This window comes from Triturus cristatus, chromosome 4_1 (assembly GCF_964204655.1).
Source record: "Triturus cristatus chromosome 4_1, aTriCri1.1, whole genome shotgun sequence".
Taxonomy (NCBI): Eukaryota; Metazoa; Chordata; class Amphibia; order Caudata; family Salamandridae; genus Triturus; species Triturus cristatus.
In genome coordinates, this window is record NC_140585.1 from 820,782,741 (window position 1) to 820,805,402 (window position 22,662).

At 42.3% G+C, this 22,662-nt stretch overlaps 1 protein-coding gene across 3 annotated transcripts in view; it reads left to right on the forward strand.

The window, feature by feature from the left end:
- MDM2 (MDM2 proto-oncogene) overlaps positions 1-21,484 on the forward strand; it is a 108,638-nt gene extending 87,154 nt beyond the window's left edge. For 2 of the 3 annotated variants that reach the window (XM_085653475.1, XM_085653478.1), the window contains exons 10-11: positions 9,543-9,620; positions 15,820-16,815. In XM_085653475.1, coding sequence (XP_085509601.1) covers positions 9,543-9,620; positions 15,820-16,380 — 639 coding nt within the window. In that variant the 3' untranslated portion in view covers positions 16,381-16,815. Of the gene's footprint in view, positions 1-9,542; positions 9,621-15,819 lie in introns of all 3 variants that reach the window. The other variant, XM_085653476.1, reaches the window with a different exon arrangement.
- Positions 21,485-22,662: the final 1,178 nt, after the last annotated feature.

Consider the following 22,662-nt stretch of genomic DNA (forward strand, 5'->3'; position numbering starts at 1 on the left):
CCTAGTTGGATTCAGCTTGAGATAGACCATATACATCCATGATTGGTTTGTTCTTAGAAAAATGTAGACTGCTAGTTGGTATTGATAACCCTGAAGTAGAAAAGTGTAATTGGTGCCCAAATGTAATCTCCGTAGTGGACAGTAATATTGAAGTGGGAAGCAGGTGGTTGGATGAGCTCATCTGACACTACTCTGTTGGATTGAGACTGTTTTGAAAATGTTTTTGTCTGTCTAGGGACACAGCGATTGACCGTGCTTATGCCACTGGGTCATCATTGTCTTAAAGTTTCAGGAAGAATGGTTCCAATATTCGTTTATATCTAGGAAGTTGATGTATGCATCAGTGGCATCGAGTTCTGGCTTATTGAGGCCGAGTTCATGCTATAATTTCAAAATCACCCCATAAAATAAATATACATAAAGCATGTGTAAAGGAATCTCACTTATGGAAAAAGTGGGTATTCTGAGAAACTGCCATGGTCCTTGCCTTCCTGTAGGCATGTTGGAGCCCCTAACCAGTTTGTGAAGCTGCTTGGTTATTCATTTTTCAAGGTTAAGGACCTTACCAAGCAAGGGCTAGAGGGTTAAAAGGTGGTATTTTTTTTTTTGGGCGGGGTTTTTGAGTTGTCCTGTCTCTTCCGAGCTGAAGAGAACATACTTACGTTAGAGAGTTATGCATTGCAAATTGCCAGCTAGTGAGCAATGGTTCCATGGAGCTGGGTAAGATGAGACAGCAACTTAAATGTTAACCAGTTCTTTGATAAGAATGTTACGAGGAACTTTGAGAGACGCTGAAAGGGGCAGGTGGTTTCTAGTATGTTGTGGAGGTTTGTGAGGTTAATCAAGCATATTTTATTGATAGGTTTTTTGGACAATTCTTTCAATAATGCGAGATGCTGAAGAGGGGCTGGGGGAGTAGGTTTATACAATACTTAACTGCCCTTTTATGTGTTCTGCCTCTCATATGGCTTTGTTGTAAATATTAATTTCCCACTATTTTAATCAGCTGGTGTGAACTTAGATGATGTCTAGTGTCTTATGCCCATTGTTTCATTACTACTTAAGTGATCATTTTCTTTTCGTAACTGACTGAACCCTTTTTTTCCTTAAAGATCCCACTGTCCAGTTTTTCTTTTGAAATTACACTGACTCTGAATTTACCTGTATGAGGCCCTTTATTCCCTGTTTGACTGCCCCTCCGAGAGGACAAACCCTGGATATATGAATCAGACTTGGGAGTCACATTTTCCCCTGCCATTGAGATCTCCCTTAACATAGTCCCCCCAATGGTAAGTAGTATCCAAGATGGAGTACCCCAGTGGTAAATGTCTTTGTTTCGAAATGATGCTACTTTGCTACCATGCATTATTTCATTTTTGTGCAATAGTTCTTGAAACGTTTTTTCTGTCTTGTTAAGATTTTAGATTGAAGCTGAACCAGATTTGCTAAAAGCTTCCCTTAGAGTTTGTCCTCTAGTAGTTCTATATCGGGAAAGTTATACATATATTTTTGTCTCACTAGTTTGTATGTATTTAATTCGGAACTAGTCTGATCTGGCATGGTGTAATGACGGATTCCTGTTGCAAGTCACTCAGGTTTTGTAAATATTTTACATAGTTTTAAGTCCTAGATTCCTTAGCCTTAACTAGAATGAACCTTGCTGCCTAAGCATTACTCCAGATTACTAAAGCATGGTCCTTTAAACATGTATGTGGTCGATTGTTTTTGCAACAGTCTTAAAATAAAATGGATACAGGATTGACACGTAAGTAGAGTCAACCGCTACACAAGTTCCGCCACAGGAAATTGCTTAAATACCTTTGTCTAAATTGATTGAAATAGCTACTATACTCTTCAGGTTTGTCTGTGAAAAGTGCAAAACTGGAGAAACAAAACACCGGTACAAGATAGTTGCAGTCTTTCTGTACACCGGTCATTGCATAATGTACATTGTATATATGTGTCACCTGCAAGTCAAAGAATTTGATTCCTAGGGTGGCTGGCATAACCCTTCATCCAAAGAAGAATGTTTGGTAGTAATTACACTGGCTTTCTTGAGCGATACAAAAGGGCAAAATTGTTGTACAATAATAGCCACTTTGGACAGAGTACATTATATCTGGGTCTGGATTTCTGCAGGCCTCTGATTTTGCCTCCTTTCCAGCAAGTCTATTCTGGGTTTCATCTTTCTGGGGTTGACACAAACTTTCCTTTATTAGGGTAACCACCAACTCCGCCCCATTCTCTACCCACACTGGAAAAGGTTGTAAATTTACCCGAGAAGGGCAGGCTCAAACAGTTTTCCAGGCTGTTTGTATAATAAGGTGGATGTACATGTGGAGCAGATTATCCATGGGGGAAATTAGTTTGCCTCTGGAGAAAATACATTTTAACAAAGGAATTTGCAGTTGCTGAGCTTGTGCAAATATGTTTATATTTACTCTTGTGAAAATGGAATTCACATATGTTTGCTTCTCTAAACTTGTATGAATCCTGGTTATACATTTTCACCAATGCAAAGTCATGTTCATGAGGTATGCTTGAACTGTTTTATTCCTTCCCTTTCTCAATCGACTTCTGTGAAACAGAGTGATTTAATGCAATGGAGGTGCAGAAAATGTTCATATTCTTTGTCTTGATTATAATGGCACTAACTTAACGTAGTGAGCTTTGGTTGACCAGATCACTCCTATGAATGTAGAATCAGAGTGCATTTCAGACCAAATGTTTTCAGCCACTTATGTATGGATTATTATGGTTCTAGGGCCTTATCCCCTATTCCAAAACTTACTCCGAATTAGATTAGCCTCTCTGCAGAATGTATTTGGTTAATTCTGTATCCTTTTCTATTGCCTTGCTTCTTTCCCAGATGAGCTTGATATTCTTTAAAGTGTTTATGAATGTTAATGAAGATCCCATTGTGGGGAATGAAAGGTTATTTTCTAATTCAATACATATATAATAAAATTCACTGAAAAAACCATAGGTTTCACACATGTATAGTTAGCTGGACATTTTACTCATAAAAAACCAATGAAATTCCCCCGTTATAGTTAGTGCAGGCAACTATAACTCACGCGACCGCAATCCTCTGCTGATGCTAATACTGTATTTAGACACTTATTTGCCCATGTCTTCTTCCATTAAATTTTAGCTATACATATATTACAAATATTTTTTTTTCATAAAGACACATATGTCATCAGCAGAGGATTGCAGTCGCGTTAATTATAGTTGCCTGCACTAACTATAACGGGGGAATTTCATTGGTTTTTTATGAGTAAAATGTCCAGCTAACTATAACATGTGTGAAACCTATGGTTTTTTCAGTGAATTTGCAAGGTTTTTTAAATGCTAATTCCTAACTATAACGTGTGTGAAACCTATGGTTTTTTCAGTGAATTTGTACGGTTTTTTAAATGCTAAGTTACTTTACGCCATTCGTGGCGTGCGCGCCCACTTAACGCAGTTCGTTCCGTGTGAGCACGCGGTGCGCTTCGCGCACCGCGCGCCCACTTTACGCAGTTAGTGCCGTGCACGCACGGTGGGCACGCGGTGCGCTACGCGCACCCGCGTGCCCACGTTACGCTGGATGGGCCATGTACGCACGATGCGCTTCGCGCACCGTCCGCACACGGGACATATTATGCGCTTCGTTGTGAATGGTAATCTATTAAATGTTGAATTTATTCACGAGGTCGGTGACTCCTCCTTTGGATCGTATTGCGCATGGGCTTCGGCTCCATCCTCAGGTTGTTTTTTTCCGCCATCGGGCTCGGATGTGATATTTGCGCTCCGGTTCCGAACAGCTTCCAGTTCGACGATCGACGCGCAGTCCTCACCCCAATTCGCGGTATTGTTTTCGATCGCGATCTCCCCACTCGACGCGTCTCTCATCGGCAAGAACCTTCGATTCCAGTCGTCGTCGACGGCTTTCTGGCCTACCCAAGCTCCGGTCCTGGCTAATGGAAAGGACTCTCTTCAAGAAGTGCCCTCGATGTGGGTCCAAATTCCCCCACACCGATCTCCACGAAGTATGTAATCTCTGCCTCTCCCCTGAACACGAGGCTCGAGACTGTCCGGCGTGTAAGTACTTCCGGTCCAAGAAAACCATTCGAGACCGAAGGGCCAGAAGAACCATGGCGCACTAGTCGATTGCGATTCCGGACGACATCTTCGGGGAAGGCGTCGACGCTCCAGAAGAACGTCGGTGCCGATAAACACTCCTCGGCACCGAAAAAGAAAATGGCCTCCGCTTCGACACCGAGCCCTGCACCGAAACACTCGGTGTCGAAACCCAGCTCCAGCTCCAGCTCCTCGGTACCGACACCATCTTCAGCACCGACAAAAGCACACAAGGCCACCGACACTTCGAAGCTGAAATCCATCTCGGCGCCTACCAAACAATCAGACCATTTCAAGCATAGTTCCAAACAACGAACCAGCACGGATAAAGCCAAAAAACCAACGGCCTTGACGCCTTTGGCGCCGACGGACCAACCAACCTCACCAGAACTCTTTAAACCGGATCTATTACAAAAAACACTAACCAAGGATCCTAAGACCGGACATTTGATGCTCTCCATCAAAAAGAGACAGCTGGAAAAACCTGCTCCTCCTCCACCTCCAAAGAGGAAGGACTCTGCTACCTCCCCTTTCAGAATACCTTCCCCCACCTCCACCGCCCCCTCCACCTTCCCCCACCTCCACCGCCCCCTCCACCTTCTCCTCCTCCGCCCCCACCTCATCATTCCACAACACCCTTTCCGGATGATGATGATCAGGGGGATCCATATGATGATATAGGAGACGTGCCCCAAGATTTACCTACATGGGACCCCACTCCCACAGGCTCCCCAGACCCATGGGACGATTATAATATCCCTGACATCCCTAACGTCCCACAGGATGATCTCTACCCTTCCAGACCTTCCCCACCAGATGACTCACTGGGGTTCAACCATCTACTACAAAAGGCGGCACACTATCACGGGGTAGATTTCCATACCGACCCCGTGGAGGAGGATTTCCTCCTCGATACGTTTGACACCACACATAGGACTACCTCCATATTGCCTCTGCTCAAGGGAGTTATAAAACATGTGCCAGAGGTCTTTAAAGACCCAGTCACAGCCAGGGTCATTAACCCGCACATTGAAAAGAAATATAAATCCGCCCCTACAGATCCCTCCTACATCAGAGGGCCAGCACCACTAGATTCTCTGGTAGTGTCCACAGCACGTAACAGGGCCAACTCCCAAGCGTCCGGCGAAGCACCACCACCTGACAGAGTCTAAACTCTTGGACGCATCAGGCAAGCGTACTGCAACCCAAGCTGCCAACATATGGCGGATCGCTAATACACAAGCGCTACTAGCCAGGTATGACCGGGCCCATTATGACGAATTAGGAGCCATAATGCAACATCTCCCTGATAAATGCAAACCTAGGGCCAATGAGCTAATTCAGGAGGGCAAAACCATTACTAATACCTCCATACGTTGTGCCCTAGATGCAGCAGACACAGCCTCCAGGGCCATCAATGCTAGTGTCCTCCTCAGTCGCTTTGCCTGGCTTAGGATCGGTACAAGCCTCCATCCTCAACCATCCCTTTGACCAGGAACATCTGTTTGGCCCAAAAGTGCATGATGCCCTAGAGAAGATGAAAAAGGACATAGACACGGCAAAATCCATGGGAGCCTAACAATCACACCCTCCCAGGCGCTCCTTTCGGAGCACATCCAGAGACTACTCCTCCGACACCGCTCCACCCCATATAAGGCCCTTACCCAGTCCACCTTTACAAGGGGCTACCAAAGAGGCGGCTACTGGGGCAACAATAACAAAGGCAGGAGCAAGACAAACACCGCCCGCTCTACCACTGCACCTACCCAATGACTTCCCTCCACTCCCCCCGACCATCCCACTCCGGTCGGGGGAAGACTCCAAAATTTCCTCCCTGTCTGCTACCATCACCTCAGACAAATGGGTAACACAAATAATTTGGTCAGGCTACTGCCTAGAACTAATAACTACCACCCAAACATTCCACCCAGACAACGCCCAATGTCACAAGAACATCTAACACTACTAAAGCATGAGGTAATCTCCCTCCCACAGAAAAGGGCGATAGAACACGTTCCTACCAACCAACTAAATATGGGGGTCTATACCCTATATTTTCTCATACCAAAAAGGGACGAGACTCTGCGGCCCATCCTAGACCTCCGGCCCCTGAACAGATACATACACTCAGACCATTTTCACATGGTAACGCTTCAGCAGGTACTTTCACTGCTTTCCCAAAACGACTTCCTGACCACTTTAGACCTAAAAGACGCTTATTTCCACATTCCAGTGCACAACGCTCACCGGAAGTTCCTCAGATTTGTAGTGGACGGCCAACACTACCAATTCAAAGTACTCCTCTTCGGAGTCACAACAGCACCACGAGTATTCACCAAGTGCCTAGCAGTAGTGGCAGCACACCTCAGGAGACAACACATCCATGTCCTCCCATATCTAGACGACTGGCTAATAAAAGCCAGTTCATACAGCCAGTGTGTACAACACACGCATGCCACTATCCAGCTACTTCACCAACTGGGGTTCACCGTAAACCACGCAAAGTCCCATCTACAACCATCCCACATAAAACAATACCTCGGTGCCACCATAGACACCTCAAAAGCGCTAGCCTACCCCAATCCTGCCAGGATTACAAGCATTCAGGCTCTACGCGCAAAATTCATGGCATAACACTCGCTTCCAGCTCGAGAGTTTATGCAACTAATAGGGATGATGGCCTCTTGCATCTTCATAGTACCTCACGCAAGACTCCAGATGCGTCCTCTCCAAGAGTGCTTAGCGCGCCGATGGAACCAGGCCCAAGGTCAGTTAACAGATCTGGTGTTGGTAGACGGTCGTACCCATCGCTCTCTGCAGTGGTGGACCTCCACAAACCTTTCCAAAGGTCGACCGTTCCTGCACCCAGTTCCCCAGATAGTACTAACAGACGCATCGCTCTCCGGCTGGGGAGCTCATCTATTACATCTCACCATGCAGGGCACATGGACACCTCAACAGAAGTTACTCCATATAAACCATCTGGAGTTACTAGCAATCTTCTTTTTCAAACACAGATTTCAGGCAAGGCAGTCCTAATCCGCACAGACAACATGACAGCCATGTACTATATTCAAAAACAAGGTGGCACACACTCTTTACAGCACTCAGCTAGCACAGAGCATATGGAGATGGACCATACCCCAGAAAATCTTTCTCCTAGCTCAGCATGTTCCAGGAGTCCAAAACACTATGGCAGATCTGCTCAGCAGACAAACACAACAAATCCACGAGTGGGAACTCCGCCCACAAGTTCTACACCCGTACTTTCAAATGTGGGGGCATCCACAGATAGACCTCTTCGCCACCCATGAAAACACCAAATGCCCAACCTTCGCCGCCAGATATCCACACCTATTGTCCAAAGGAAATGCGATATGGATGAACTGGTCAGGCAGATTTGCGTACGCTTTTCCGCCTCTCCCACTCATTCCACTAGTGGTGCACAAACTACAGCAACACTCCCTCACACTAATCCTAGTAACTCCAACTTGGGCCAGACAACCGTGGTACACCACACTGCTGGAACAATCTGTAGTACCGCACCAAAAATTACGCCTCTTTCCACACCTCTTAACCCAGAACCATGGAGAGATCAGACACCCGAACCCAGCTCAGCTCAACCTTGCGATCTGGCTCCTGAAATCCTAGAATTCGGTTATCTAAATCTTCCCCCTGACTGTATGACCGTCATCAAAGAAGCTAGGCGACGCACCACTAGGGCGTGCTACGCCGCCAAGTGGAAACGTTTTGTTGTCTATTGTCACAACAACACCATCAATCCCCCTAGATGTCTCCATTCAACACATCATAGGCTACTTACGCCACCTACAAAGGTGCAATCTAGCCTATACGTCCATTCGCCTGCACCTCGCAGCCATAGCAGCTTACTTACAAAACAGGCAACATCTATCACTCTTTCATGGAAGGCCTTAAAAGAATAATTCCCCCCAGAGTGCCACCCTCACCTGTGTGGAACCTAAATATCGTTCTCACCAGACTAATGGGGCCTCCCTGCGAACCACTACACAAATGTGAACTCCAATTTTTAACGTGGAAAACCTCTTTTCTTGTAGCCATCACTTCCCTCAGAAGGGTCGGTGAGATACAAGCACTTACCATTCAAGAACCTTTTTCTACAAATGCACCATAACAAAGTTGTTCTCCGTACCAACCCCAAATTCCTCCCTAAAGTCATTTCTCCCTTTCACCTAACCCAATCTGTAGAACTACCAGTATTCTTCTCGCAAGCATAGACCGTTGCAGAAAGAGCTCTCCACACACTAGATGTCAAACAAGCCTTACTCTACTACATTGAGAGAACACAACCTTTCCGTAAGACCAAACAACTGTTTGTCTCTTTCTCTCCACCACACAAGGGCAACCCCATCTCCAAGTCGGGGATAGCTAGGTGGATTGTCAAATGCATTCAGATTTGCTACCACAAAGCAAAACGAACGCTATCCGTTCCCCCTAAAGCCCATTCTACACGTAAAATAGGGGCTTCAATGGCTTTTCTAGGAAACATCCCATTAGATGATATCTGCAAAGCAGCTACATGGTCAACACCGCACACTTTCACTAAACACTATTGTGTAGATGTGCAAACTAAGCAACAGGCTAGTGTGGGCCAGGCTGTACTCAAAACATTATTTCAAACCACTGCAACAGATACGGGTGGCCGCCGCGAAGGATGGGTACTGCTATATAATCTATGCACAAGTCTGTAATCTGCAGCTCATATGCCTCGAACGGAATATGCTACTTACCAGTATGCATCTGTTCTTGGCATGTAGAGCTGCAGATCTACACACGCCCAGCCGCCTCCTCGGCTACCTTTATCTGTTCCAGTGTATCTTATTTAGATACTACACACATGGGCCTCTTCACTGTTATTACTATGCTCCATCTTTCCCTGCTGGCGAAAAACAATCTGAGGATGGAGCCGAAGCCCATGCGCAATACGATCCAAAGGAGGAGTCACCGACCTCGTGACTTTCAAAGACTTTCCAGGAAAAACAACTGCAAACATCCGGGCCCAACACCAGATGGCGATCTATGCACAAGTGTGTAGATCTGCAGCTTTACATGCCAAGAACAGATGCATACTGGTAAGTAGCATATTCCTTTTATATTACATTACTGAAAACCTGTTGTCTTTATTGCACACGCAACAGACCCACACATATTTGTTAAGTATTCTAGAAGCACACAGGTAGATGGTGAAAGTCTGTATTAATTGAATGGGGAAAAACCTGTGTAACTGGTAAGTAACTCTTCCTTACTTGCTGGTTTATGGGCAAAGTGCAATTTAGTGATGGACTAAATGAACTTCCAAAACTAGCTAAGCCACTGTTTGCTTTAATATGCTTCATTGTGAAAATTCATTTACATTTTTAGATTTGCTTTTTCCAAAGGTATATCAAGTAACCATATTCAAAGCTGAAGACACCGATACAGACTCATTTGATGCAGACCCAGAAATTTCTGAGGCAGTAAGTACATTTCTTTGTAATGTGGGCAAGGTTTTCTTTTTTTTTTTTTTAATAAAAGAGAAATGCTTGATATTTTTCTTGCTCAACTCAAGTGATATTCTCTGTTCTCAGTCTGTTTTAAAATGATGTACCTTTTGGTGAGGTACTTGTATGTAAAATTCTGATTCAGACGCAGCAATGTTGTTAAATAAACAGGATAAAATTAAAACATTTGCCCTGTTCTCTATTCTTTCTGCAATTAGACAAGTGTACTTTAAAAGACTGCGTTACCCATAAAGACTGACTGCTCAGGATGTAAAATGAAAATGTTAGGTTATTACAGTATTTTATGTTTTAGAGTTATTGGTTGCTTGTCTTCTAGGCACACATACCCATAATAATTAACTATGCCAATAAACTTTTCTGCGTCGTAGAATCTTCATAGATGAACGTGTGTTGGCTGTCTATGGTGGGTTGGTCAGGGGGACCAACCATGCCCTGCGGCCAAGCCTTGCTGATCATGACTGAAGGGTGTGCACAGCAGGGGATACCAGCCCATGCCAGGTTGAGCACATGGCCTGGATGGCGGCCAAGTCTGGTGGGCAACCCCAGGGTTGGCAGAATATGGTGGTTGAGGGCAGGGCCCAGCTCATCAGTTATAGCTCCAACACAACAAACCTCTGAAATTTACCAGTTATGGTGATCACCTTTCCCAACACACTCTTATTAGCACAACCCCATGTTTAAGTTGTGCTTGATTACCTATCTTCCAATGCCATGTACAAATCGGCATTTTGGGCATGGTGCTAGTTATTGCTTGTGGTGTGTTGGTAACCATAACTGGCGAATTTCAGTGATTTGTCGCTTTTAAGCGAGAACCAAAGCTCATCTTAGAATAGTTTTTTCTTTTAATAAATCGATTTCTATGTATATATGTATGTGTGTTTATTTCTATCTGATATAGCTATATAGAACATTTAATTTCATATATTAGTAGCCAGAGTGAAGAATCCATCACGTCTAAATGTTGTTTAGCACCCTCCAAATTTTATACTTTAATACTACAATTCCCATTTTCAAAACTGCATTGCAGCACCTATAATACAAATTGCAGGATACACAGCTAACTAACAAGCAAAACTGCATCCTGATAGGCTTACCCACCATGCCCATTAAGGCTCCAGGAACTTGTTAAGGCTTCAGGGGCTTCCACTATCCATGATGCCTTGCACTGGAAGTTACCTCATTGCCACTCCTTTTTTCCAGCTTTTGTGAGTGGGAGCCAGGAACACTTTGGGTGTGTTCACACCTGGTTATGATAAATTCCTGTAAAAATACAAGCTGTTTGCCTTTCACTCAATGTTGTTAACATCTAGCAAGAGACCAGTCAACGTAGTTCCCACTTGCTATTGAAGATGTCTGCCCCAAACTGCTCTTCGTCAAGAACCAGCTTGCCATTGATGTGTAAACAATGCCACTGTTGCTGAAGAAGTACGTCTTCACAGTCAAAGAAATCGAGGTGCACACCAGCATCTTCCTCAAGCGGATTCTCTGCTTAATGTCGATCCATCATTCGTCAGTGCCATTGAAACACAAGCTAACGTCTCTCAAATCCACCCCAAATCCTTTGACCTTTACACTGGAAGCATAGTTTTCACCAAATAGGAGTCGGAGGTTGCCGTTGACTGCCAAGTCAACACTACAGTTGTTGGGAACCCCAAGATGTGTCATTCTGGCAGAAGACCTATACAAGCTCCTCACCAGCCCATAAATCGTCTGCCTCCACCAAGTATAATTTCAAAGCAGACGTCAACATTTAGGAAGTTACCTTTGACTCCTAGAAGGTATCCTGGTGGTATTTCCCATCACAAGACATCTCAATCTCCAATCAGTAGTTCAGAGTCTCCAAACACACCCAGGAGCCATAGAAGAAGCAGGTCACCATCATCCTCCTCCTTATCTTCTTGCTCCTTGGTCGCAGGTTCTTCATAGACACCCCCTGACCACCCGCATCTTCCCACCCCTTCGCTGCCAGGTTTGACATCGGTATCTCCAGTCAATGCTATTACAACTTTTCAAGATGTTTTGGTGAGATGGGCATCTAACTTTAAAAATCTCACAGGATGACTCTCAGACAAGCCCATAACATCCCCTGTTCAGGTACTATCTTATCTGGAAACAGCACTAGACACAATGCAAGGAAAATCCTTCCCTCTGCAGGAAAGCCTGTTATCGAAGTGGGAAACCTTTCATCGAAGTGGAAAACCTTTCATCTTATTCTGAAGGCTCTCAACCCCAAAGCCAGACAAACGTACTCCATTTTAGGATCGATAGCATTCTGCATTTTCTTTATTCCTATTGTTAGACTATATATGTAACCTTTCTTGTAGCGCTAGGTCCGTGTTCTCAAAGATAGCTATTGGGATGAAAAACTGTGCATGCCAATGGATACAAGGCAATATCTATCATGGTGAGCAAATCTACTTCAACTAGTCCCTTTTCAGTGGGAACATCAGACCAAACTATTGTGACAGATGTTTGTCTTTCAGGATGGGAAGCTCATTTGAAAGCTCAGTTAATGCAGGGCTGTGGTTGGGGAGGAAGAGCTCCCCTCAAATCAGTTAACAGGGGCTCATGACAGTCCATCTAATCCATAAGGCATTCCAATCGTCTGACAACAAGCCTGAATTCTTATTCAAATGGACACCATAACAACCATGCTCTGCCAAGCAAAGCTGCACGAAATCCAGACTGGAGTAGCAAAGCATACCGTTGTGGGTCTTGTCCCAGTAGTCTTTCCCTGAAGGCAGTATCCTGTTGAGGAATCCTAAATCAACAAGTGTATTTCCTACTCTGATTTTAAGAAGATCATGATTGGGACATGGCATTTTTCATTGAACCTTTGCAGACTAGTGCTATTTAATGGTGGATCTCATCTTAACATCTCAAAACAAAAAATAACAAGACGTGTCCTGTGTTAAAGAACCAACGTTCATATGGCAATGTCCTTTTGATGAACTCTGGAATTGCCAAGCAACAATGATTATAATTGCTCGAGATTGGCAGAGGCAGTTGTAATATCCAGATCTTTTGCAGAAGTCTGTCAAGCCACACAAGAGACTGCTATGCAAACCAAAGCCATTAACCAAATCATAGCGCCAGTTATGCCACTTCTGAGATCAGACATTACATACATCTGAATCTTACTCAGTCCTGCACTATTGATCTGAAGTAAGCCAAACCTATGTTGACTATGGCTTGCTGTTCCTTCAAATGGTACAGGATTTTGTTTATGGTGACAACAGAAAGCCTACCATCTGATCACCAGCCAGGAGGGTGCTATTGTTCTTGCCATTAACTTCTTTCTCTGTCAGTTGTGTGACTCCTTTCCATAAGAGTGCATCTCTGTTATTACAGTTCACGGGAAAAGGCCAAATCATGTGTCAAAATTCCCAGTATCAGATACTTTATTCGAAGGCCTAAAAAAGTCTATTCTACCCTTTAAGACTCCCTTTCTAATAGAAATAACCGCTGCTCGTAGGGTTAGTAAAATTCAAGCCCACACAGTTATTGAGCCTTTTGCATTATTCACGCAAATTGGGTTGTGATGAGAATTCATTCTTTTCTCCTGAAGGTAGTATCAGAGGTCCATAATAATCGGGATACCAGTGTTTCAGTTTTGTTTTGACAACCAGTCCTCTTTGGCTGAGCGTTCTTTACCCTCCCTAGGTGATAGGAGTTTCCAGTGAAAACCAAGCCCATATACATGTCTAACTAAGACTTTTATTTAACTATGGTCACATTCCCCGAGTTCTGGTCACTTCAAAGTAGTCTGTTTCTCATTGGATTATGTCTTCTAACCTGGTTATTTGACTCCTAACCAGCTACTACCTAAACCATACTTTTGAACCTCTACAAAGCGCCATGAGACTTTCGGGTGATATGTTTGCGCTAAACAAATATTCCTGATTTGATTTATATTCCCCAGTGGAATATAAATGACTTAATTTCCCCTGTTGCAAATAAACTCTTGCCTGCAGCCTGGCTGAGAAACTTTCCTATTTCAGATATATTTAGTGCAGTCACTTGGAAATCAATCTATACTTTCACCAAACATTATGGTCTTAATTCCAGTACAACAGCTGGTTCATGTCCGTCAAGCTGCTGTGAGGAACCACTGGTTAAACCATTTTAAAGGAGATCCTATGATGCAAATAAAATCCTTAACGTGCTTGTAGTCCTGTTCCTGCATCGTAGGAATCTTCAATGAAATCATAAACGATATTCTCTCCCCCCTGGCTTCTTTTCTAGTGCATCTCAAATACAAACCTCTGAAATATTTTTATTTGCCACTCTATTTGCTCTAGAAAGAAATTACTTTTTGAGGCATCTGCCTTTATGCGTAGTGAAAGCTCTTGGAGCCTTACCAGGTTGGGGTGTTTTTTAAAAAATTTTTAACTCCACTAATGTAAACCTATCAGGCTGCACTTTTCCTCATTACTTTGACATGTACACTGCAGTTTGTATTACAGGTGATGCAATATGTTTGTGGAAATGTGATATTTAGTATTATCTTTCCTTTGATTAACATTTGGAGGGTGTTTAACATTTGGACACGTTGAATTTTTCACCGTTTCTACCTATTCATGGAAATAAAGAAATGTGTGTTATTTTGATTTGAAATTTTCCGGGGTCCCTTCATGCAGCATGATTTATTCTAACATTTATTACTCTAATGAACTTTATTTCAATGCAGAACCAAGTTTACAGTAATCATTTCTTATTCATTTAAAGACTGCTTGCCTAAGTCAGGTTTTGCAACTGAAATTCTTGCAACACTTACTTGGCATGATTTTTTAGGTTCCTTGTGTCCCTGTTGAGGGGAGTAGAATAGTCAGTGGTTTCTAGGGATGTTGGTCATTGTAGTGGCATATTTACATTTTTGGCAGCTACTCAATCTTTGGAGTGAAGGCTTTCTGTCTGGCTGCACGGCAAGATAATACAATTTTCTTTGAAGCAATTCTACTTTACCTACCTACCTCCTATGTTCTATTCTATTAAGCAGGTGGTCTTGCTCCTCATGGCGAGTGAGAAGCAAGTAAATCAGCCTTTTTTCTGTTTAACAGCGAAAGTTCTGCCTCGGCTAGCTTTGCTTTTTTCACCACGAGGTAGCTTTGTCTTAAGTTAACATATTCTCATTAGTGTAATTAGGGATGCTCTTGTGCAGAGGAATTGTGAGTCATTCTATAAAGACAGTGGAGAGCAAACCAGAGGCGAGGCTTCCAGATCTTCACTCCATTCTTGCTAAAGAAGAACAACAAAACGCCTTCATTTACTTACAAAAAATGGTCCCCTAATTAATTCACTACTTTTGGACTTTCAGATCTCTTGCAAGATTAAGGAGCACTGTGGACTCCAATCTGTTAATATGCAGAGCCTGGGATGGAATGCTTGCCCTTTGCTGCAGAATCTGATCTTTTTGTTATGCACCACTCTGCAGTCCCTCTCCCCTGTCTTCAAACGCAGACAGTAGGCCACAGCTTCACTTCTGTTAGAATTGATGGCTCAGACATTAGCGGTTGGCTAAATGTCCACTGGTGTTTAGACCAAGGATCCCAGACCATTGCCAAACCTAACTACCTCTAAAACAGGCGATTTGAAGGTATTCAGATGCTGTGTGCCTGGAACCTGTGAGATTGTTCCTGACTCTTTTTTGCCTTCAGGCCCAGTGACTTTGCGCTGGTTCATTTGCCAAGAACAATTGGGTTCTGCATAGTGAGATAATCATTGTTATTCAGAGTTTTTAGGCTAACCGTAGCTGATCGGAAGGACCCCGACCCATTAATATTATTAAGAGAATGATCGCCTTATTGTCAATGTACTCATTATGGCAAACAATTGTTACAGGAGTAGCAGAACTTTATTTTGTATTTTTATTAATCTTTTTCTAGTAAGGGATTCCTTTCCCACTGTGATTCACAGAATGGCTGCGATTGTTCAGAAAATTGCATTATTGTGGAGGGGCAGCTGTTTGGCTCCTTGGAGCTTTTTATGCACGTTTTGTGAGCAGAATGGAGATTTACATGCTTAGCTCGTAATATGACTGATCTCAAATCCAGATTGATTCACGATCTTAACAGAACACCTATAAAGAAGAGCTCTGAAACAATATTCTGATAAATCTGCATTGTAATTAACTTTCTCTCTAATTGTACTTCAGGATTATTGGAAATGCACAAAGTGTGAGGAAATGAACCCTCCACTTCCTCGACATTGTCATCGGTGTTGGGAACTTCGCAAGGATTGGCTTCCCGATGAGAAGAACTCCAAAGCAAAGACACAAAACTCAAAACGTTTGGCAGAACTAGATGAAGAATTGGGCTTTGATGTTCCTGACTGTAAGAAAGTCAAGTTGGTTGAATCAAAAGATTCTAGTGAAGATGATATTGGTGCAGAAACATCCCAGTCCCAAGAAACGGAGGATTACTCTCAGCCATCCACATCTGGCAGTATCATGAGCAACAGTCAGGAGGATCCCACAGAAATGAAGAGAGAAGAAACACAAGTCAAAGAAGATGTAATGGAATCTACTCTTCCTCTTACCAGCCTGGAACCTTGTGTCATTTGCCAGACTAGGCCTAAAAATGGCTGCATTGTTCATGGAAGGACAGGACATCTAATGGCTTGCTTTACATGTGCTAAGAAGCTCAAAAGACGGAATAAGCCCTGCCCAGTCTGCAGACAGCCCATACAAATGATTGTATTGACTTACTTCAGTTAGTGACAAGACCTTATATTAACTGTGTATCATGACAGAGAGCACATATGTCCAATTAAAAAGCTACACATCTAGAAGGTGTACCAGCATGACACAAAATGTAGGCACTCTGAAGAAAAATGCTAAGGTGTCGTCAAAGCTGTAGGGTGAATGTCAAGTCCTGACATAACATTTATGTCAGTTCAAAATGCAGTGTGATTGTGGGCTGGTGCCAGAACCAAGAGTCTCCTATTTTCACCCGCATATCACTCATTGGGATTAGTCTTCTTTTGGGTGGACAATGAGGGACAAAAAGTTTAGGAGCAATTATGGCACCATTAAGTGTAAAGGTTTATTTGACTGCATTAAGTATCTGCACTGTTGTATCGCTACTATTTTCTGTTGATAATTTATTTATTAAAAAAAATAAATGACATGTATTTATTCAAAAAAGAAAAATGCACAGCGCTCTATTTCCTTGCATACTTTGGAAAGTGCCTAGTTTTTTTTGACCCACAACATCTCAACTGTTGACCATGTTTACAACGACAGTACAGTGATGTACTGACTGTACAGCAATATGCTGACAGTTCATCCTGTGCATTCTTCTAAGTAGGTGACGTTTTATGGCACTGTTATGTCTTTTTCTGGACACGATTGAAGAGGGTCCGGTCAGGTAGAGTAGAACTGTTACGTTTAAATAAGTGTCTGTTTGTGTTTCAACTCCAGGACAAATTTAGAGTGAAAATCAATGTGTTAAAAGTCAGTCTGCTGGGGTCTTGGAAATGGCAGTCTGGGCCTTCCTTCCTTGCTTAGATTGGTTGGTGGTTTATTTATGTAAGGTGTTTTATATGTACTTTGATAGTTGCAATTTGGTGACTTCAATTTACATTATTTTCATAGTGCCGGATGTATCTGCGTATGACTTATACGAACTAGACCAAACCCACACTTTTAACACCACCTGTGTCAATGAAAAAAAAAGACACTGCCAACCGATACCTGCGTAGCTGTGTGAAATGAAGATCGAAGGTTTCCCTCCCAATATATACCCCCTCTGCTTGCCTGGAGATAGACTTGGAGTAAATGTCTAGGTACCCTTCTTCAGAATTTGTGAATTGAGGGTTGGGGGGCGGGGGTGCCTGTGCCTCCAGCACCAGTTGGTACTACTTTTGCTACAAATCCATCCCTATGGTTTCCTGGGTGAGGATACCATTGTCCATTCCAAATTTATCAGATTTTCAGCAGACTAACTAAATAATAGCAGTTTACTCACTATGGAGTGAGATGCCCAAGCCCAAATCAAAACAGTTCTAGGACCACAACAGGTGATTGAGTGAAAATCTCGGGCTAGGGCGTCTGTGTCGTCTCCTCTCCTCTCCTCTTCTTAGTAGAATCAACTACAAATATCAGATACTTGTGCTGATTCTGACCCAACTTGTGTGCAACCTGTAGCCCTAGATTTTAATTAATTCTAGAGTACATTGTCTCATTTAACACCAGCAAGAACAATGTACAAATTTAATGCTACATCTGGGTACTGTATTTTGTGCGGTTTTTCCTCTCTGCTAGAGCCATCATTTCCTTTCACACATTTCTTCATAGTGGCATCATGTTTTATTTTTGCATCAGGAAATCATTTTCTCTCTTTTGCAGTGCCACAAAACTATTTTAATGAAGAGAACTGTGACAATTATGCAAAAAGCATTGTTTTTGTTTATTATGAGGTTTCCAAGTGATAAGCTGGTAAAAGCAAGTTCTCAAGCACTGGTTCTTTTAGAGACTCCCTTAATTTACATCCTGTTGCGAAGCAGGGAATTGCCAGTAAAAATGTTGAATAAGCAGCAACGGAAATGCACATATTTTTCATAGTTTTCTATCAAATGTCAAAACCAAAAAGTCATCAAAGGGAAAAAAAGGTTGGTGTTTGCGTGCTCTCAATGGTTCTCACGCTTCAGGTGACAAGTCAGTAAGCAACACACCCTCCCATGTCCCCACCATCGAAACTTCAAAAAAAAAGAAAATCTACATTTGGAAAGTAAAGGGGATAAATGTGTAAGCAGTGAGCAATGGTAAGAGCAAGTTATCAAGCATTGGATCCTTTAGAGGCTATTTTTATTTAGGCTCTTCTGCGAAGCCGGAAATTGTCGATAAAAATGTTAACTAAGCGGCCTCAGAAAGGCACATTTTTAAGAGTGCTTCATCAGATCTCAAAACTCAAAAGTTAGTCAAATGAAAAAATAGTTGGTGTTTACCTGCTCTCAATGGTTCTCACACTTCATGTAATCCTATTGTGAATGACCTAGCCCTCAACTAATGTCCTCTGTATGACAAGTTCATTGTCAACAGTACTTCTCATGAATAATGCTTCCACTGCCGCCGACTTGCTAGAGAGGCAACATTGATATCAGCATCATTAGTGACAAGCAGACTGTCAGTGGAGATCCATTTAGATTTCTCCCCCAGTAAATCCTCCCATCGTCCCTGGAGCTTCTGTTAACAAGGGTACCCGTAATGGTGGGGCACTAAGGGGTGGATCCAAAAGGGATTACAGATTAACACAAGGTTCACCTGAGAAACGAGCAATTGGTGTGCATGATCGCTAATTCTACTTCCAGTTCTCCTTGTAATTCTCATTTCCGCTGGTATTTCACCTGAAGATTTTAGCTGTTATTAGCAACTTGCGCAATAGTGGGTTGTCTACATTTTAGGGCTCTTGACCTAATGACATTGTACACCAGATGACTTGGAGCTACAGTTCCTAGAGCTCCGGGCGATACCCTCCAGGCTTCAGCTCATGTCAAAAACTCTTAAATGTGCATCTGTATAGAAAGTGTTATTTCCATGTTTTATTTGAAAAACATTTATGCGCTATGAATCTACATCCCCGTTTCAATTACACTTTTTAGTCTAGACCGTGTCTACATACTCTTTCTTGGCAGTGTTAGGTCCTCATACTAAGTGGGAGTCTGATAGCTCCCAAAGGCTCCTCATGTGTTAGCAGTGGGATGCTTGCAACAACAAAATCCGAAAGCCAGTACTTGGCCAACAGTAAGTGGCAGAACCCAATGGAGGCATTTTCAGTAATCTTGTGCTAGAAATGCCCTTATGTTTTTGCATCTATTCTCATCCTCATAAGAAGAGAAAGATATGCATTGTCATCCTTATTGCACCAACTTGGCTCAGAGAGTACTGATCAGATTTCTTCCGAAGATCTTGACACGGTCTTAATACCGTTAGTATGTACCTTTTTGTCTCCTGACCAAGGACTACTCACAAGTGCTTCATAACAACCCAGCCTCCCACCAACTGACAGCTTGGCCTCTGAAGACATAGAGTTTAGGTCACATCTGGAGAGCTGCCAGTGCATAGCACTTGACAGACTTGCCCCCTTAATTTGAACCAGGAAAGCACTGCCTCACCACTGAGTGTCATAAAATATTTCCGTACCTGCATCACTTGTCTAAATTGAAACTCAAGTGCATCTTTTATAGAGTTTGTGGCACTGATTTCCCCACATAAGATTAACTAAATGAACATTTGATTTAACCCAGCTAGTCGTTAAAGAGGTCGTGCGAGCCTCTTTTTTTAAACGTTCTCACTGTCTCTAGTGTTCGGCATGGGAGCCCCACACACTGGGATCTTGACCCTGTTTAAGTCTGTACACCTGTCTTATGTGTAGTGTCTTTCATAGACCATTATTGTTGTCAATTACATTGACAAGGCAAGTCAGTGATATTCAGGCGTTCTCATATGAACTGTTACCAATTACTAAGAATTCTACACTTTGAACACAAAATTCTTAAGGAAATCTATTTGAATCTGAAGGTACTATTGCCTACCTCCTTTGCCCACTCAGAGAACTGCAGATGAGAAGTTGTCATACACTAGACATGAAGGTGTCTAATTTTATTTTGATAAAACAAAGGCTATCTACTGATCAGACCTGTTAATTTCATAGACTGCAGCAGAGGCAACCCCTACCACGCAGGGCATTGCCATCTGGATTTTGGCTTGCATCTTTTTGTCACGCAAGAGCACACTCTACTAGGATGACTGCGATGGTGGCCTTTGTGCTTGCATCCTCTTTACTAAAATCTGCAACATGGAAGTCCTTCCCCACCTTCACCTAGCACTACTCACTGAGCATCCAGTCCAGATAATTCAAAGCAGGACAGGGTGCGCTGCAGACCCTCTTTCCGTAAGGTTTGCCTCCTCCTCCTTCTGATTTTTTAAAACCTATTTTCTGGTACTACCTAGAAGTCATAATTTGTATATCTGGACCTAAGAAATCGCTAATGTTGTAGTAGAAACTTACTTTCTTGGAACTACTTCTCCCGCAATAGAATCTGTAATGGATTAATGTAACCTTCCCCTTTCATGAAGATCTCAGTATAACGTTTCCTTATTAGTACTATGAAAATCTAAATACGCTTGTGTTTTGGCACTTGGTCTAAGCATGAGTAATAGTCATCCTGGCAAAAATACCTCAACTGAAGGTGAGGGCAGTACCGATAGTATGTACTGGATATGTGCTATGCAATCCTTTTCTGTGGTTCTTTTTTAGGGATGTTTAATTCTTCAAGTGATAATTCAGTGGGCAGAATATCTCATAGGATGACCAAATGCAGGAACTAACGTCATCTGATGTGATGTATAGCATTTCTGTAGACTCAAAGTAGCTGATCCTTTGTGTCTTGCTTGCTATTCAGCCTGACGGTGGAACCATGAAAAGACAGTTTCTAATACGTTTTCTGCAAATTTGCTTAAGTTTACATGATTTTGTTATCTTGAGTACTTGCTAAGGGTTTTTTTTGGGTGGGGAGTCTTGCTGCTTGCCAATGTATGAACAGTCAAGCCATTTGTCTAATATCTTCAGAAGAAATCTTGATATGCTAGTAGATTTCGATCAAGTTCAAATATCTTAAATCAAATGTTTATATTTTTGTTTTTAAAGTACTGCATTGTCTGGTTTTATTTAATAAGAGAGTAGATCGATGGTCACAAACTGGCCATGTAGGTAGAAAATGTACCAGAGAACTTCTTGAAAGAATAGAATTGTTTAACTCTTTCTATAAATAAAATCTGTAACTTCAGATGAAAAATAAAGGAGCAGAGTTTCATATAATTGGCTACTACTTGCTTTAGACTAGTTACAACAAACAGACAAGTAGGATGTGACTTGCATGTAGTTAATGTTTGTATAATGCAGCATGTCTATAGACCGCTAAGCAGAAATCTGCCTGTCTCGGCGTCCCCATTTTTGGCAATTTTAAGCCTGATAGATTTAATCTTTCTCCAACCGCATTGAATGCTTGCTTTTCGACACAGCAGCTCTTCAGAAATAGTAATATTGCAAGTGAAGGAGGAATGGTATATAAAAACGAGCTGAATCAGTATGATTATATAGAAGTATTTGACATATAGATTCCCTCCGGCAGCATATTTGCGGTTGCTTTTCATGTGTGTTCCCTACTTGGAAATAAATATGAATAATGTACGTACACAGATGATCACTAGCAGTGCAACCAATCGAGGCTTAACCATGTATGCCACCTAAATTAAATTTTATTAAGGTGCTTCACTGATAATTTGCTACAGTGACCTTTTCCTGTATAATTTCTGTTTCTTGAATGTGCTGCACACAACTCTGAAGGTCTCTATTCATGTTTCCCAGAGCACTTGAAAGCGACTTCCTTAATCTGCGTCTAAACGCAAGCGTTTTACACTCCTTTCTCATAGGATTTGCACTGAAGGCCTATTCTACTTTATGGCCTATGGCACATAATTTAAATGTAGCAACTTTGGCAAGAATTCATGTTTTGTTCTGTTATGTGGTGTTTAAATAAAAAATACTACCAAGTAAATTGGTTCATTTTAGGAACTTTGCCTGGTTTCTTGATAAATACCCAGTCTCTCACTTAAACATTCACATGTTCAGTTCCATGTTAACTATCGAAGTACAAGGGGCTTCTTTTGTGCACGTCTACTAACCTATTCCATACTTGCTCCAGTGACCAATTTTCCAAAACCGTGCTGTCCAACCACCCTGGGAATGCGTTTTCTAAATATGTTAATTGGTTTTTATTTTAACGTTTGTGGACAGCAGAGCAGTTGAGGATTTACGTGAATTTAAGTAAAACATTTACTACAGAGTTATATAATTGCATGTCCGTAGTATATATGTAGTTATTGACAGCGTATTATTTAACTGCTGTACCACTGTCGATCAACTCAAACATTACAAATTGAAAGCAACTTTGCCTATTAACAGAGTATGCCTTATAACTTTGTTAAAAGCACCCT